The sequence below is a fragment of the Mauremys mutica genome, chromosome 24 (assembly GCF_020497125.1).
Source record: "Mauremys mutica isolate MM-2020 ecotype Southern chromosome 24, ASM2049712v1, whole genome shotgun sequence".
NCBI classification, from domain to species: domain Eukaryota; kingdom Metazoa; phylum Chordata; order Testudines; family Geoemydidae; genus Mauremys; species Mauremys mutica.
In genome coordinates, this window is record NC_059095.1 from 16,403,460 (window position 1) to 16,420,275 (window position 16,816).

The following is a 16,816-nucleotide window of genomic DNA, read 5'->3' on the forward strand; positions in this document are numbered from 1 at the left end:
CGGGTTCTAGGGGTGTGTCTGTGCGAATTTGCTCTTGTGCTTTTTCAGGGAGTTTCTTGAGTAGGTGGTGTAATTTCTTTTGGTAATCCTCAGTGGGATCAGAGGGTAATGGCTTGTAGAATGTGGTGTTTGGAGAGCTGCCTAGCAGCCTCTTGTTCATATTCCGACCTATTCATGATGACAACAGCACCTTCTTTGTCAGCCTTTTTTATTATGAAGTCAGAGTTCTTTCTGAGGCTCTGGATGGCACTGTGTTCTGCACTGCTAAGGTTATGGGGCAGGTGATGCTGTTTTTCAACAATTTCAGCGCATGCACATCGGCGGAAGCACTCTGTGTAGAAGTCCAGTCTGTTGTTTCGACCTTCGGGGGAAGTCCACCTAGAATCCTTCTTTTTGTAGTGTTGGTAGGAAGGTTTCTGTGGGTTAGTATGTCGTTCAGAGGTGTTTTGGAAATATTCCTTGAGTCGGAGACGTCGAAAATAGGATTCTAGGTCACCACAGAATTGTATCTTGTTAGTGAGGGTGGAGGGGCAGAAGGAGAGGCCCCGAGATAGGACAGATTCTTCTGCTGGACTAAGAGTATAGCTGGATAGATTAACAATATTGCTGGGTTGGTTAAAGGAACCACTGTTGTGGCCCCTTGTGGCATGTAGTAGTTTAGATAGTTTAGTGTCCTTTTTCTTTTGTAGAGAAGCAAAGTGTGTGTTGTAGATGTCTTGTCTAGTTTTTGTAAAGTCCAGCCACAAGGAAGTTTTTGTGGAAGGTTGGTTTTTTATGAGAGTATCCAGTTTTGAGAGTTCATTCGTAATCTTTCCCTGTTTGCTGTATAGGATGTTGATCAGATGGTTCTGCAGTTTCTTTGAGAGTGTGTGGCACAATCTGTCAGCCTAGTCTGTGTGGTATGTAGATTGTAATGGATTTTTTACTTTCAGTACTTTTGGTATGATGTCCATCTGTTTGCATTTAGAAAGGAAGATGTCGTCTGTCTGTATCTGCGCGAGTTTTTTCATGAAGTTGATGGATTTCCACTCCATACAGCTAAATTCAGTGCCTTGCATAATGACAGGTTTTTGCGGATACAGAGTAACACGGCTTATACTCTGAAACCTCTCCTTATAGTGTGTATGGTAACACCCATTGTTTCATGTTCTCTGTGTGTGTGTGTGTGTGTGTGTGTCTATATATATATATATATATATATATATATATATATATATATATATAATATAAAATCTTCCTACTGTATTTTCCACTACATGCATCCGATGAAGTGGGGCTGTAGCCCACGAAAGCTTATGCTCAAATAAATTTGTTAGTCTCTAAAGTGCCCCAGGTACTCCTGTTCTTTTTGCGGATGTAGACTAACACAGCTGCTACTCTGAAACATAAAATTATGATAAATGCTTAAGTGGTCATGGTCCTAGATTAGCTATAGCTGATGTTGAATTAGATTTTGTTTTCCACCTTCATGGTGTCACTATGGGACATTCTTCAAATTTAGCCTATGCAGAAGATTTCAGTGAGTTTTAACTATATAAGAAATTTAAAGAGATAGTGTTACTCTGTTACTGAAACCATTCGAGATGAGACAAGGGCCTGAGGTGCTAAATTTCTTAAAGAAGCCATTTTAAAATAATTAGTTTTGATTAATCAACTAATAAATTTACTTGCAAATTCTTAGTAAACTTATTCTGTACTCACAGTAAGTATTGGAGAAGATCAGTGTATTCTTCATTCATAACAGAGACGTTGAATCCGTGCTTTAAGTATAAAACTGAATCTTAATGGTGGAGCCCTCACCAGCTGCTCCATAGTAAAGAGCAGAATGAAACTCCTTAACCCAACTCAAAAGCATGGGGCGACTTCTACAACCTCCATAATACCCCATTAGCCTTATTGCTATGTTACTGTTTCTGTTGTACTTTCCTTCACATTTGTCATACACAATTTGCAGAACGGTGAAGTGCAAAATCACAACAAATTGATTGTGGTAAACATCCATGCTGCCTTATCCCCAACCCCCCTTTTGCCCTTCTGCCCCTCAGAACACATGCATTTTTATAATTCTCTGTTTGAGGAGAACTAGATTCTTCTTTCAGTTAAGTATCAGAGGTGTAGCTGTGTTAGTCTGGATCTATAAAAAGCGACAGAGTCCTGTGGCACCTTATAGACTAACAGACGTATTGGAGCATAAACTTTTGTGGGTGAATACATCTGACGAAGTGGATATTCACCCATGAAAGCTTATGCTCCAATACATCTGTTAGTCTATGAGGTGCCACAGGACTCTTTGTCACTTCTTTCAGTTAATCTATTAAACATTCTACTTGTGGTGACCAGCAAAGGTTCTTGTCATGTCTGTTGTCAGGCACTGCGGGTCTGGAACTAGTTGTCTAGTGGGAGATTTACGCACTGTGCTGCAGTCAGATGAAACTGCAGCTGATGCCCCACCACCAGATGTTACACCCGCTGACTAGCAGCAGACTGCTGATTGGACACCACTTTGTATAAAGCTTCCTGTTCCTGTCCCACCACTTGTTCGAGCAACAACTCACGAGAACCGTTGATGCCTAGAACTCCGACGTCAACTCCCTGCCTCTTTGCTTGGCTCCTACTCCTTGTTCCTGTCTCCTGCTATCTAGCCTTGCTCCTTGTTCCTTTTACCATACCTAGTTCCACACTCTTGCTACCATGTCCTGCTCCTAGTGCCTGTTTTCTTGCCCTGACCCCTGCTGCTGACTCCTTCTTTGACCCTAGATGTGACTTTTGACTCCAATTCTGACTTAATTCTTGACATGGCTCTAAATTTGACCCTTGGTGTGGCTTTGGACTCTGACTCTGGCTTTGATCTTCGGCATGACTCCCAATTGTAACCCTGACTCCACCCCTTGTTCTGACCGTTAGGTCAGACTGTTCTGTTAGAGACTCTGACAGCTTGCTCCAATCCTCTTGGTCTTCTCCAGGATTCGCTGCTGAATCCTTGGACTAAGTATGGACACCTCCAGGGTGCTTGCCCCACTATTGCCCCAGGGGCCTGTGAGTCTGCAGGAGTAGACTGCACCTCTCTATAGGATGAAAACCTGAAACTGAGGGACCAAGCACTACAGCTACAGATGAGAAACCGCTCCGGGCTGGAGCAAGCTACAGCACTTGGAGCGGCTGTGGGTACCGATTTGTCTGCCCTTACGATGCCAGCTTGGTTGACCAGCCCCAGAGTCCCTCTGCTGGCAGTATATAATGATGCCTACAATAAGTTTCATGGGTTCCTTACCTAGTTCAGACTTCTGTTTATGCTCTAGCGCAAAGAGTATGTAATAATCAAGTAAACTGGGTCTAATACTGAGCCTGCTTACTGGGATAGCTCTGGCATAAGTCTCTCCCCTTCTAGAGCAGGATCGTTCAATGTTGACCAATTGGGACTTATCTGTAGAAGCATTTGCTACTGTTTTTCAATGACCCTCACAAACCCTGCATGGCAGACTCTCCTGTATGAAAGCTTTGTCAAACTCTGGAGTCATAGAATCATTGAATTTTAGGTTTGGAAGAGATCTCATGAGGTCATCTAGTCCAATCACCTGCTCAAAGCAGGACCAACACCAACTAAATTATCCCAGCCAAGGCTTTGTAAAGCTGGGCCTTAAAAACCTCTAAGGATGGAGATTCCACCACCTCCCTAAATAACCCATTCCAGTGCTTCACCATCCTCCTAATGAAATAGTGTTTCCTAATATCCAACCTAGACCTCCCCCACTGCAACTTGAGACCATTGCTTCTTGTTCTGTCATCTGCCACCACTGAGAACAGCCTAACTCCATCCTCTTTGGAACCTCCTTTCAGGTAGTTGAAGGCTACTATCAAATCCTCCCTCACTCTTCTCTTCTGCAGACTCAATAATCCCAGTTCCCTCAGCCTCGCCTCGTAAGTCATGTGTCCCAGCCCTCTAATCGTTTTTGTTGCCCTCCGCTGGACTCTCTCCAATTTCTCCACATCTCTTCTATAGTGGGAGGACCAAAACTTGACTCAGTACTTCAGCTGTGGCCTCACCAGTCTCAAATAGAGGGGACTAATACTTCCCTCGATCTGCTCACAGTGCTCCTATTAATACAACCCAATATGCCGTCGGCCTTCTTGGCAACGAGGACACGCTCCTGAAGTCACTGTTGCCTTCCCCCTGAACATTTCTCCTCTAGGAGGAAGCAAGCCCAATTACAAGGGAGAAATCTGGGAGCCCCTCACATGTTGCCTCTGCGTTGTATCCAGTTGGGGGGGGCAGTGCCCCCCCAATCTCCACTCATAATAAAATACAAATAAGTTACATATTATATCATTGTATTAAAAAATAAAAGCCATAGAAGAGACATATCTGCACTTGTCTAGAGGACAGCATCCTGATATGTTGATTGAACAACATGCTACCATGTCGCGGACATAAATGTTAGTGTACCTGTAGCTCCTATGGGGAGCTAGTACTATGCTTTGTCAACCATAAACCTGTCCAAATGCCTTTGCCACCAAACAAAACCTGTGGTCTTTCTTTATAAGTAATGTCGAGGTCTGCTAAATCAGCAAGCTGCACTCTGCTGGTGTAGCTAAAACCAGAGGTGCAAGTGCACTAGTAGCATTAACGACACTAGGATCAGCAGCTTTCCACAGCAGGAACAATACCTGCCACCAGAGGTTACACCCACTGATTAGCAACAGACTGTTGATTGGACACCACCAGGTATAAAGCTTCCTGTTTCTGTCCCACCCGTTCTCTGAGCAACTAGTTGCTTGGCCTTTTGTTGGCTAGACCCCTGAGATCAAGGCACTGCCTCTTCGCGTGGTTCCTACTTCTTGTTCCTGGCTCCTGCTGCCTCGCCCTGCTCCTTATTCCTGGTTCCTGCTTTCTCTCCCTCACCCCTGCTACTGACTCCATCTTTGACGCTTGGCATGACTTCGGATTCCAACTCTGTCTTAATCCTCGGCATGGCTTTTTACTCTGATTTTGATTTTTGGTGTGACTCCCAACTGCAGCCATGACTCCACTGCTAAGTCAGACCACCCCATTATGGTCCCTGACATCCAACAGCTTATTGTTCTGCCTTCATAATGTGGTCTGCTCCTGGCAGCATGGGGATACCACCTTTCTCTGGGGGCTGATTGTGCTGTCCCTCTACCAGCTCCTGGCAGGCTGGCACTATTAAATCATTTTTTTTTAATTGTCTCCTTTTAACTTGGCTGAAGAGAGATCTTTTCAATTTAATTGAACGTGTCTGTTGCTCCTTTCCTTTCCACATTATGAAACACAACTGTCCCTTTTAAGAAGTCTTTCTAGAGGAGGGAACAGTGCATCCTGTCTTGAGGCCACTCCTCTGAGAGCTTAACAGAGTCCTTGTGTATGTAAATTCCCTGCTTTATGCAATCGTGAGTTTATTTTAGTAGTTTAGTTTAGGGAAGATTTACCTTGAGCAACTCTTTTTGTTTAGAAAAAAGATTTGTTCATTGAAATCTCTTTAAATGGGTAAAACTTATTCTTCTAAAAAGTGTGTAATATTCTAAGAAGGTGGCCTGCTGGCTATTAGGTGTGGGTTTTTTCCTCCTCCTATGCTGGTGACTACAAATAACCGCCAGAGGCTACTTGGACTATTGATGTGTCCCAGAGTGACCTTTACTAAGTTAATAGATAAATGTCGTTGTGTTCAGAATCTGAGCGATGGGAGTATTTTGCTAAGCTTGTGATGGATAAAGCATTTTGATAGAAGCAGGTATCTGTACATCTATATACATAATAAATAATGTTTCCTCCCTCATTCCTCTCCTTTGACACTTACATTAGTCACTTACCCAGAAGTTGTGAAGGAAAATGAATGTCGTCTTTTGGGTTTTTACCTTTTTTTTTTTTTCTTGCAACTATTTTGTATGTAATGAATTAATACAAATCCTGGTGTTCCTTAGCTCTTGGTTTCAAGTCTTAAGTTGTCTTGTGATGAGGAAGGTAGGGAGGTTAATGTAATCAGTAAATGGAAGTTCTTGGAAACAGAATTTTCCGTGGTAGGTCTGCTAAGTGTACTGTCCAGCCTCCAGTATCTGTTGCTTCAAAGTTAAGTAACCCCCTCATTCCCTGGTATGTCTCCTAACCTATTGTGCAGTGTTCCAGGTTAGTCACTGTGAGAGATTTTCTTGACACCCCACAAGCAATTAATTTATGCCCCAAAATGTGAAACTTGATTAACTTTATTTTAATGTAGATACAGCTTGATGCCGTAGACAAATAGAAAACCAAGTGTTCTGTAGAATTCTGGCTCAACATAAACATTGCCTTCCATCACCAAAGGGGTAATTGCCTTCATAGTGTTGGAAATGTGTTAGTCTTTTGTGCTTCTAATGCTTGTTGGATTACTTCATTTTCTAGTTCCATTTCTGAGCCCTCAAAAAGGATCTTTTTCCTCCTCATGTAGTAGTGTTTTAGCAAACTGTGTCTCAGCAAAGTGGGGCTGCAGAAACCAAAGACTATTCACAGCAAAATGTCCTGTACAGGCTACCTGTACAAATATTGTTGCTTCTGTGCTGGGGGCATGGCTAAGGATAGGCCTTCTGTAACAGGAAAGCTTGACACATCTGACTAGATTATAGGTGGGAGGGGGGGTTCTGTTCCCTATGATAGTGAGCAAACATTGTCCCATATTGGGAGGGTTGGGGGGAGAGTGGACTGGGTGGTGGGCTCTCTCTTTGACTGTACAACAAGTAAGGCCTGGTCTATACCAGAAAACTAGATTGGTTTAACTATATCAATCAGGGGTGTGAAAAATCCACACCACTGAGCAGCGTAATTAGGGGTATGTCTACACTACAGGATTATTCCGATTTTACAGAAACCGGTTTTTTAAAACAGATTGTATAAAGTCGAGTGCACGTGGCCACACTAAGCACATTAATTTGGCGGTGTGCGTCCATGTACCAAGGCTAGCGTCGAATTCTGGAGCGTTGCACTGTGGGTAGTGTGGCAAAGTTCCTCCTCTCCTCTAGTAGGTCCTGCGCTTATTGGCGGATTTCTTCCCCTCAGTGGTTTTCCCCTTGGATGAAACCCATAGTCTGGATCAACTACTCCTATGTCTGATTAGGAGTAGCGGGGCTAGGGGGGAACCAGGGCCCGCCCTCTACTCCGGGTTCCAGCCCAGGGCCCTGTGAATTGCAGCAGTCTCTATAGTGTGACTTGTAACCGCTGCTTGACCGCTACAGCTCCCTGGGCTACTTCCCCATAGTCTCCTTCAAACACCTTCTTTATCCTCACCACAGGATCCTCCTGGTGTCTGATGCTGCTTGATTGTATGGTGTTTTCCTCAATCCTCCAGTAGTACCCCCTCTCAGTTCTTAGTTCTTAGTTCCTTGTGTCTCTTGCTCCCAGCTCCTCATGCACACTTCTTTCCTCTGGCTCCTCCTCCCTAGACTGGAGTGAGCTCCCCTTTTTATACCAGGTGCCTTGATTAGCCTGTTCTGATTGGCTGCAGGTGCTCCAATCAATGTAGCTCTCTCCGGTGCCTTCTAGAAAGTTCTTAATTGGCCCCAGGTGCCTTGATTAGCCTGGAGCAACTGCCATTTTGGTTCCCATGGTACTAGGGATTTGCTTAGCCTGGAGCTAACATACCTGCTCCTCAGTACTTTCCTGTAGCCATCCAGCCTTGCTCCATCACAGTAGCTATCCCATAGCTATCCCATAGTTCCCCCAGTCTCCCCCACCCACTGGAATTCTGGGTTGAGATCCCAGTGCCTGATAGGGCAAAAAAGATTGTCACTGGTGGTTCTGGGTACAGCCTCACCCCTCCCTCCGTGAAAGCAGCGGCAGACAACCGTTTCGCGCCTTTTTTCCTGGGTGAACTGTGCAGACGCCATACCATGGCAAACATGGACCCTGCTCAGTTCAAGACAGCAATCATGGACATTGTAAACATCTCGTGCATTCTTGTGCAGTCTATGCTGAACTAGGACCTGCAAAACCAGGCGAGGAGGAGGCGGCTATGGCAGAGCGGCGACGAGAGTGATGAGGACATGGACACAGAATTCTCTCAAACCGCAGGCCCCGGTGCGTTGGAGATCATGTTGGTAATGGGGCAGGTTCTAGCCATTGAACGCCGATTTTGGGCCTGGGAAACAAGCACAGACTGGTGGGACCGCATAGTGTTGCAGGTATTGGGCTGATTCCCAGTGGCTGCGAAACTTTCGCATGCGTAAGGGCACTTTCATGGAACTTTGCGACTTGCTTTCCCCTGCCCTGAAATGCCAGAATACCAAGATGAGAGCAGCCCTCACAGTTGAGAAGCGAGTGGCGATAGCCCTCTGGAAGCTTCCAACGCCAGACACCTACCGGTCAGTCAGGAATCAATTTGGAGTGGGCAAATCTACTGTGGGGGCTGCTGTGATGCAAGTAGCTAAAGCAATCACTAAGCTGCTGCTACGAAAGGTAGTGACTCTGGGAAATGTGCAGGTCATAGTAGATGGCTTTGCTGCAATGGGATTCCCTAACTGTGGTGGGGCGATAGATGGAACCCATATCCCTATCTTGGCATCAGAGCACCAGGGCACCCAGTACATAAACCGCAAGGGATACTTTTCAATGGTGCTGCAAGCACTAGTGGATCACAAGGGATGTTTCACCAACATCAACATCAACGTGGGATGGCCGGGAAGGGTTCATGACTTTCGCGTCTTCAGGAACACTACTCTGTTTAAACGGCTACAGGAAGGGAATTACTTTCCAGACCAGAAAATAACAGTTGGAGATGTTGAAATGCCTGTAGTTATCTTGGAGGACCCAGCCTACCCCTTGATGCCATGGCTCATGAAGCCATACACAGGCAATCTGGACAGTAGTCAGGAGCTGTTCAACTACAGGCTGAGCAAGTACAGAATGGTGGTAGAATGTGCATTTGGAGGTTTAAAGGGACGCTGGCGCACATTACTGACTCTCTCAGACCTCAGCCAAACCAATATCCCCATTGCTATTGCTGCTTGCTGTGTGCTCCACAATCTCTGTGAGAGTAAGGGAGAGACCTTTATGGCAGGGTGGGAGGCTGAGGCAAATCGCCTGGCCGCTAATTACACAGCGCCAGACACCAGGGCGATTAGAAGAGCACACGAGGAAGCGGTGCGCATCAGAGAAGCTTTGAAAACCAGTTTCATCACTGGCCAGGGTATGATGTGACTGTTGTGTTTGTTTCTCCTTGATGAAAACCCACCCCCTTGATTGACTCATTCCCTGTAAGCAACCCACTCTCTCCCTTCGATTACAGCTTGCTTTCTAAGGAAATAAAGTCACTATCGTTTAAAAATCATGTATTCTTTATTAATTGATTATAAAAAAGGGAGAGAACTGACAAGGTAGCCTGGGTGGGGTTTGGGAGGAGGATAAGAGGGAAGGAAAAGGCCACTAAAAAAATTTCAAAATAATGACTGCCTTTTGGTTGGGCTGTCCACTGGGGTGGAGTGGGCAGGTGCACGGAGCCTCCCCCCACGCGTTCTTACACGTCTGGTGGGTGAGGAGGCTAAGGAACATGGTGAGGGGGGAGGGTGGTTATACAGGGGCTGCAGCGGCACTCTGTGATCCTGCTGCCATTCCTGAAGCTCCACCGGACGCCAGAGCATATCAGTTTGATCACGCAGCAGCCCCAGCGTTGCATCATGCCTCCTCTGATCTTCCTGCCGCCACCTCTCATCTCGAGCGCCCCTCCTCTTCTCACATTCGTCCCTCTTGTCCTCACGTTCGTCCCGCCTGTTCTCACGGTCACTGGCATCTTTCCTGTACTTTGATACCATGTCCTTCCACTCATTCAGATGAGCTCTTTCATTGCTGGTCACTTCCATAATTTCCGAGAACATTTCATCTCGCGTCTTTTTTTTCCGCCGCCTTATCTGAGATAGCCTTCGGAACGGAGGAGGGAGGCTTGAAAAATTTGCAGCTGCAGGAGGGAGGGAAAAAAGAGAGAGAAGTATTTAAAAAGATGCATTTTACAGAACAACGGTTATACTCTTTCATGGTGAACACCACTATTCACATTACATTGCACATGTGATTTCAGTACAAGGTTGCATTTTGCATCTTAATATTGAGTGCCTGTGGCTTTGGTGTTAGAGATCACAGACGCAGGTCCAGGCAACAGAATTCGGTTTGCATGCGGCCATGGTAAGCCATTGTCTTTCGGTTTCTGCAGCCTTCATATATCCAGCGCCCTCCTTTCCCAAATAGCAAGCAAAGCACATTGAGTGCTGCATCTTTCCTGTTAACGTGCAGCAGCAGAAACCAACCCCCCCCCCCCCGGCCCCAATCCAATTCTCTGGGATGATCACTTTACCCCTTCCCCCACTGTGTGGCTGGTATCAGGGAAGATCCTTGCTAGCCAAATGCAAAAACGCTCAGCGCCAATCCACCTCCCCCGCTCTGCTTGGCTAACTGCAGGGAAAGATTTTTTTTCAGCCACAGGCAAACAGCCCAGTAGGAATGGCCACCTCTGTCCCCTTAATTAAATTCCCGTATTTCAACCAGGTTACCATGAACGATATCACTCTCCTGAGGATAACACAGCGAGATAAAGAACGGATGTTGCTTGAATGCCAGCAAACACCGGGACCATACACTGCTAGGCTTTGTCATGCAATGGTACCAGATTACTTGCTACATGCATGGCGTTGTCAAGTGTCCTACCATGGAGGATGGAATAAGGCTGCTCTGCCCAGAAACCTTCTGCAAAGGTTTTTGGAGTACCTCCAGGGGAGCTTCATGGAGATGTCTCTGGAGGATTTCTGCTCCATCCCCAGACATGTTAACAGACTTTTCCAGTAACTGTACTGGCCGTGAATGCATCCCAAGTCCTCAGGGCAAATTAATCATTAAAAAACACTTGCTTTTAAACCATGTTTTATATTTACAAAGGTACACTCACCAGAGGTCCCTTCCATGGCTTCATTGTCTGAGATACTGGCTTAGGAGGGCTGGGAGGATAATTCCGTCAGGCTGAGAAAAAGGTCCTGGCTGTCGGGAAGAACGGTGTGCTGTGTGCTCTCTGAAAGCTCGTCCTCCTCTTCCTCCTCCTCATCTTCCCTGTCCACAAAATCCTCAGGCATGGCTGAGATTACCCCCGCCTCGGAATCCACGGTCAGGGGTGGGGTAGTGGTGGCGGACCCCCCTAGAATTGCATGCAGCTCAGCATAGAAGCGGCATGTTTGCGGCCCTGCCCCGGACCTTCCATTTGCTTCTTTGGTTTTCTAGTAGGCTTGTCTGAGCTCCTTAACTTTCTCACAGCACTGTACTGAGTCCGTGGTTTGGCCTCTCTCCATCATGGCCTTGGAGATTTTTTCAAATGTTTTTTCATTTCGTCTTTTGGAACCGGAGTTCTGTTAGCACGCAATCATCTCCCCATATAGCGATCAGATCCAGTACCTCCCGTACGGTCCATGCTGGAGCTCTTTTTTGATTCTCAGACTGCATGCTTACCTGTGCTGATGAGCTCTGCGTGGTCACCTGTGCTGATCAGCTCTCCATGCTGGGCAAACAGGAAATGAAATTCAAAAGTTCGCGGGACTTTTTCTGTCTACCTAGCCAGTGCAGCCGAGTTCAGATTGCTGTCCAGAGTGGTCACAATGGTGCACTGTGGGATAGCGCCCGGAGGCCAATACTGTTGATTTGCGGCCACACTAACCCTAATCCGACATGGCAATACCGATTTCAGCGCTACTCCCCTCGGGGAGGATTACAGATACCGGTATTAAGAGCCCTTTATATCGATATAAAGGGCTTCATTGTGTGGACGGGTGCAGGGTTAACTCGGTTTAACCCTGCTAAATTCGGTATAAACTCGTAGTGTAGACCAGGCCTAAGACAACCTAAGTCCCCATGTATACTGCGTTAGGTCAATGGAAGAATTCCATTGGCATGAATCCCTCCCATTGGCATGGGTTGTGTCTACACTGAAATGCTACAGTGGAGGAGCTGCAGCAGTGCAACTGTGCTACTGTAGCGTTTTACGTGCAGGCAAGTCCTAAATCTCATCTCTCAGAATCCTAGGTATGGTTGTTGTTTTTTTTTCCCCCCGATTCCTCATTACCGGTCTGTCCCCTTAAACTATTTCTATAATCCTCAGTTAAGACTGGTTCAGTAAAGGCATCTAAACCCAATATAATAAAGGACCTCAGATATCCCTTCCTATTTTCCCCACTCAGGGAGACCAAATAGATATACACTGCTTGCTTGCATCTCTTTCAAGTATATCCCATCAACAGTATAATATATTACGTTCTTTAATGGTAGCTGCTGTTGGATTTTGCCATGCTTTCAGTTTTACTTTTTAGTGTGATCACTCTACTTGGTTAAAGCAACTGTTTGTTTCTTAATAAGTATCCATTTTTATTTTTTGTGCCCGGGTACTCATGATTTACAACACAACGAAAAATCTGATTATATTTTCCTTAAAACAAATAAAATTTAAAATATATATCTGGCAACAACTCATAATTTGTTCCTCTTGATTTAATTTTACTGTCTTGTTCAGTGGAAGCTAAGACTGTATTTCTTATTGAGGAAAACAAGATCTCCTCCTCCAATTTTGGGGAAAAAAACCATTTTGCAGCATTAAATATATGGAGATATACCTATCTCCTAGAACTGGAAGGGACCCTGAAAGATCATTGAGTCCAGCCCCTACCTTCACTAGCAGGACCAAGTACTGATTTTGCCCCAGATCCCTAGGTGACCCCTCTCAGCGATTGAACTCACAACCCTGGGTTTTAGCAGGCCAATGCTCAGACCACTGAGCTATCTTCCCCCTCCTTCTTTTTATATTAGGCATTTCTGCTGCTGGTGGGCATTACATTGGGAAAAGTGTGAGCTCTCTGTGGCTTGTGTCTGAAAGTACCTTCTTTGTTGTCTGATGTGAGAGTGCTTAATTCTTTGCATTCTGCTCGGTCCCCTGTTTTTGCTACATGCCTCTGAGAACCTACGTTCTTATATTTTGTATTGTACTTCTAGAGGAAAAGAGCAGTGGATTCCGTCTGAAACCACCAACACTTATCCATGGCCAGGCACCCAGCGCAGGTAGGTTTAATATTTTCTGAGGCAGAGGAAAAGCACATTAAATGAAGACCTCGTTTTATTCAGGGGTTTCCTCAAACTAATCTCCAAATTGGAAGGATTCTAGTTCCTGTTTAAAAAATCTTCTTCTATTGCATGAACACTGGGGTTAAGAAATTTGTTTTGTATATGTAAGTATGTGACAGAGGGAGCAGTGCTGTTACAATTACCATAGGAGTTTAAGGAAATAAAACTGTTGCTTTGTGTTAGTGGAAACCATGATTTGTAACTTAAACTGTTTAATTCTCAGTACAAATGGGAGTTTGTAAAATATTACCAAAGTTTATTGCTTTCTCATGTTTTGTTTTGCTCTCTTCTAGTGCTCAAAAGCCAATTTATACAAATCAAAATTAGGGCATGTGTACAAAGATGGAGGCAGTCAGTATATCTAACAGTCTCCTTAGCCGTCCAAATTCAGGACATCTTTTTGGAAACTTTGAAAAATGACTCTTTCAGTAAAGTAAAATATTAACGTTAAAGGTGACAATTTTTTCATAACATTTTAATGGACCAAGTGTTCCTTTTTTTACTTCTGAGGAGAAACCCTAACTCAGTGGTCCCCAACCTTTTTGTGGCCAGTAGCACATTCATGTTTTCAAAAGAGTATGGCGGGCGCCAACAATTTTTCAAGACTTATTTTGTATTTGTACATTAAATAATATGAAAAACATCATATTTAATATTACATAATATATGAATCCATAAGATAAAAAGGGTAATTTTACATGTAAAAGGTATTAATTAAATTATTCGGCAATTACTCTTTCATCTTACCATGTGAATTTCCTCTTTTTTATCTACCCGTAAGAAAAATTAAGGAGTTTTTACAAAACAAATATCATAAACAGTTTTAATCTTATTTATTTTAAAAAAGTAAAATATATTTGGACCAGCAGTTCAACGTTTATTATTCTTACTTTAACATAGAATGAAGCCTGCAGCCCCGGAGTTCTCTGTCCCCGGCAGGGGCGGGGCCGCGGCTTCTCTCCCATGCTGGGCACTAGACGGGCCCCACGCCTGCCAGGGACAGAGAACACCGACGCCTGCAGCCCTGGAGAGAAGCCACGGCCCCATGCCTGCCATTGACAGAGAACTCCGGGGCTGCAGGCTGTGGGCGCCGGTGTTCTCCATCCCTGGCAGGCATGGGGCCCGCCTAGTGCCCAGCATGGGAGAGAAGCCGCGGCCCCGCGCCTGCTGGGGACAGAGTACTCCGGGGCTGCAGGCGCTGGTGTTTTCAGTCCCTGTCAGGCACCGGTCCGCGGCTTCTCTCCGGCTTAAGCCGCAGCTTCTCTCCGGCTTAAGCCTGCTGGGGACCAAGAACACTGGCGCCTGCAGCCCCAGAGAAGCCAGAGCGAAGCTGTGGCCCTGTGCCTGCCAGGGACAAAGAACGCCAGCGCCCTGTGCCTGCAGCCCTGGAGTTTTCTGTCCCCAGCAGTTCTCTGTCCCCGGCTTCTCTCCCATGCTGGGCACTAGACGGGCCCCACGCCTGCCAGGGACAGAGAACACTGGCGCCCGCAGCCCCGGAGTTCTCTGTCCCAGGGAGGCACAGGGCCGTGGTTTTTCTCCGGCTTAAGCCGCGGCCCCACACCTGCAGGGGACCGAGAACACCGGTCCCCGCAGCCTGCAACCCCAGAAAAGCCAGAGAGAAGCTGAAGCCCCGCGCCTGCCAGGGACAGAGAACACCAGCGCCTGCAGCCCTGGAGTTCTCTGTCCCCGGCAGGCGTGGGGCTGTGGCTTCTCTCCTCTGCTGGGCACTAGGCAGGCGCACATAAATGCCCCGGCGGGCGCCATGGCGCCCGCGGGCATTGCGTTGGGGGCCACTTCCCTAACTGATCAGGGATTTCCATAGACTTCTGGAGTTGATCCAGTTGGGAGAGTGAGGCAAGGGGTTCCTAATAGACTTTTTTTAAGTCCAGATGTGAATGGAAGAACTGTAGCATATTGTGTTGTTTTATAGAATTCCAAAAAGATCAGTTTGGCCCCAAGAGCTGGTCAGGATTAAATGGAACAATATGCTAGATTAGTGTTTTCAATAAGTTTCAGTTTACAGGCCATGAAAAGTATTTCACCCTCCACAACTTGTAAGAGAATTTAAAGGGAAGGATAAGACCTAGTGTGTGGAGCTGGGCATGGCTTTCATAAATACAGCTGGGAATGCATGTTCTCTGCACGTCACTCTTAATTGAATTTTCTGGCTTTTATTCTGTCTTAATATTCTTTTAATGTAGGTTTTAGTGGGAAAATGCAGAATGCATTAAGGAACTGTTTAAAGACTAGGAACAAAACAGTAATCTTACCCTTTCTGAATTAATTTGGGGGGGCAAGAAAATGTATTTTCCAGGGGACAAGTATGATATAATTTGAACTTTGTGCCACTTCAATCTTGCATTGTCTCAGAAACACTGAAGGAGAAGATTGAGTAGATGTTGATTTTTGCAGCTAATGTACTTGAGAGTCCTGGAAAAGTTTGCTTTCATGTTTAGGTCTCCCAAGCCAGAAACCTAAGGAACAGCAACGAAGTGTACTACGCCCTGCAGTTTTACAAGCACCCCAGCCTAAGGCTTTTTCACAAATGGGTAAATCACATTCCTCTATTGCTCTATAATATTCCATGCATTTTGATCATGTATGCATAGTGATGTTGGGAAAGAGAACCAAAATGGCAACAGACCTGTAACTCTGAGGTTAATTTTGTTTCTCCTTTTTCTTTAATGTCTTCCAAATTTCACTCGGTTTCAAAGGAACCTAGAAGTCATTAGGGTGAAATACAACTGTCACATAAGAAACAACACACAATGAGATACGCAGTGTTTGTTTAGTAAATGCATCTTGGGTGAATTGTGAGGCATTGTCTGTCTCCAGAACCTGAGTAGTATGTTTGTCTCTGGAGTCTGGTGGTGTAAAATATAATTAACTTTATGAGTAAAACTCATTAAGTAATTGAGTCATGTAATTGCATGATTTGGGGCCTTATAAAATGAGGAAACTGTTTTACTAAGACTTGAAGTGTACATACATTATGAAACTGATCTTATAAAATGCTAAGAAAGAGTACAGGATGAATTTAAATATGTAGAATGTTCACACTAAACATTTTATAAACACATTTTTAATGGTTCCAAATCGATTTTTTTTTTTTTTTTAGCCTTCTGGGAATGTAGGAGATGAATGATGTTGGACTCTTAATGCTTCTTAGGGGATCTAGTGGGTTGGAAATTTACCAACTGCAATTTTCTATATTATTTTGAAAAGCTGAATATCCTTTTGGATGGCCCTCTAAATCTTCAGCATATAACATTTCTCATTACAGTTCCCAGCAGTGGGACCAATGGTGTAAACATCCCACCAGACTCTGCAGTGGCAGCCACATCAGAATCATTAAGTAACACAACACAGAAAGCTTCTGATGCTGAAGACCAGGTGAGTGTGACAGTGATTTAGATGATCAGTTGCAGTTCTGTAAATTCTCATTTGAATGTTGTTTTAGAATATCAGGGTTGGAAGGGACCTCAGGTCATCAAGTCCAACCTCCTGCTCAAAGCAGGACCCATCCCCAGACAGATTTTTGCCCCAGATCCCTAAATGGTCCCCTCAAGGATTGAACTCCTAACCCTGGGTTCAGCAGGCCAATGCTCAAACCACTGAGCTATCCCTCCGCTCATATTTCTAATGAGTGCAATACAAATCGGTGCTATTTAGAGAATACTTGTTTAAACA

The 16,816-nt window shown here is 45.1% G+C and overlaps 1 protein-coding gene across 3 annotated transcripts in view; it reads left to right on the plus strand.

Annotated features, from left to right (window-relative positions):
* The window catches only part of RANBP3 (RAN binding protein 3), a 282,525-nt gene that overhangs the window by 141,268 nt on the left and 124,441 nt on the right, over window positions 1-16,816 (plus strand). For all 3 annotated transcript variants that reach the window (XM_044998665.1, XM_044998666.1, XM_044998667.1), the window contains 3 exons: window positions 12,998-13,063; window positions 15,583-15,675; window positions 16,410-16,519. In XM_044998665.1, the coding sequence (XP_044854600.1) occupies window positions 12,998-13,063; window positions 15,583-15,675; window positions 16,410-16,519 (269 nt within the window). The remainder of the gene's footprint in view (window positions 1-12,997; window positions 13,064-15,582; window positions 15,676-16,409; window positions 16,520-16,816) is intronic.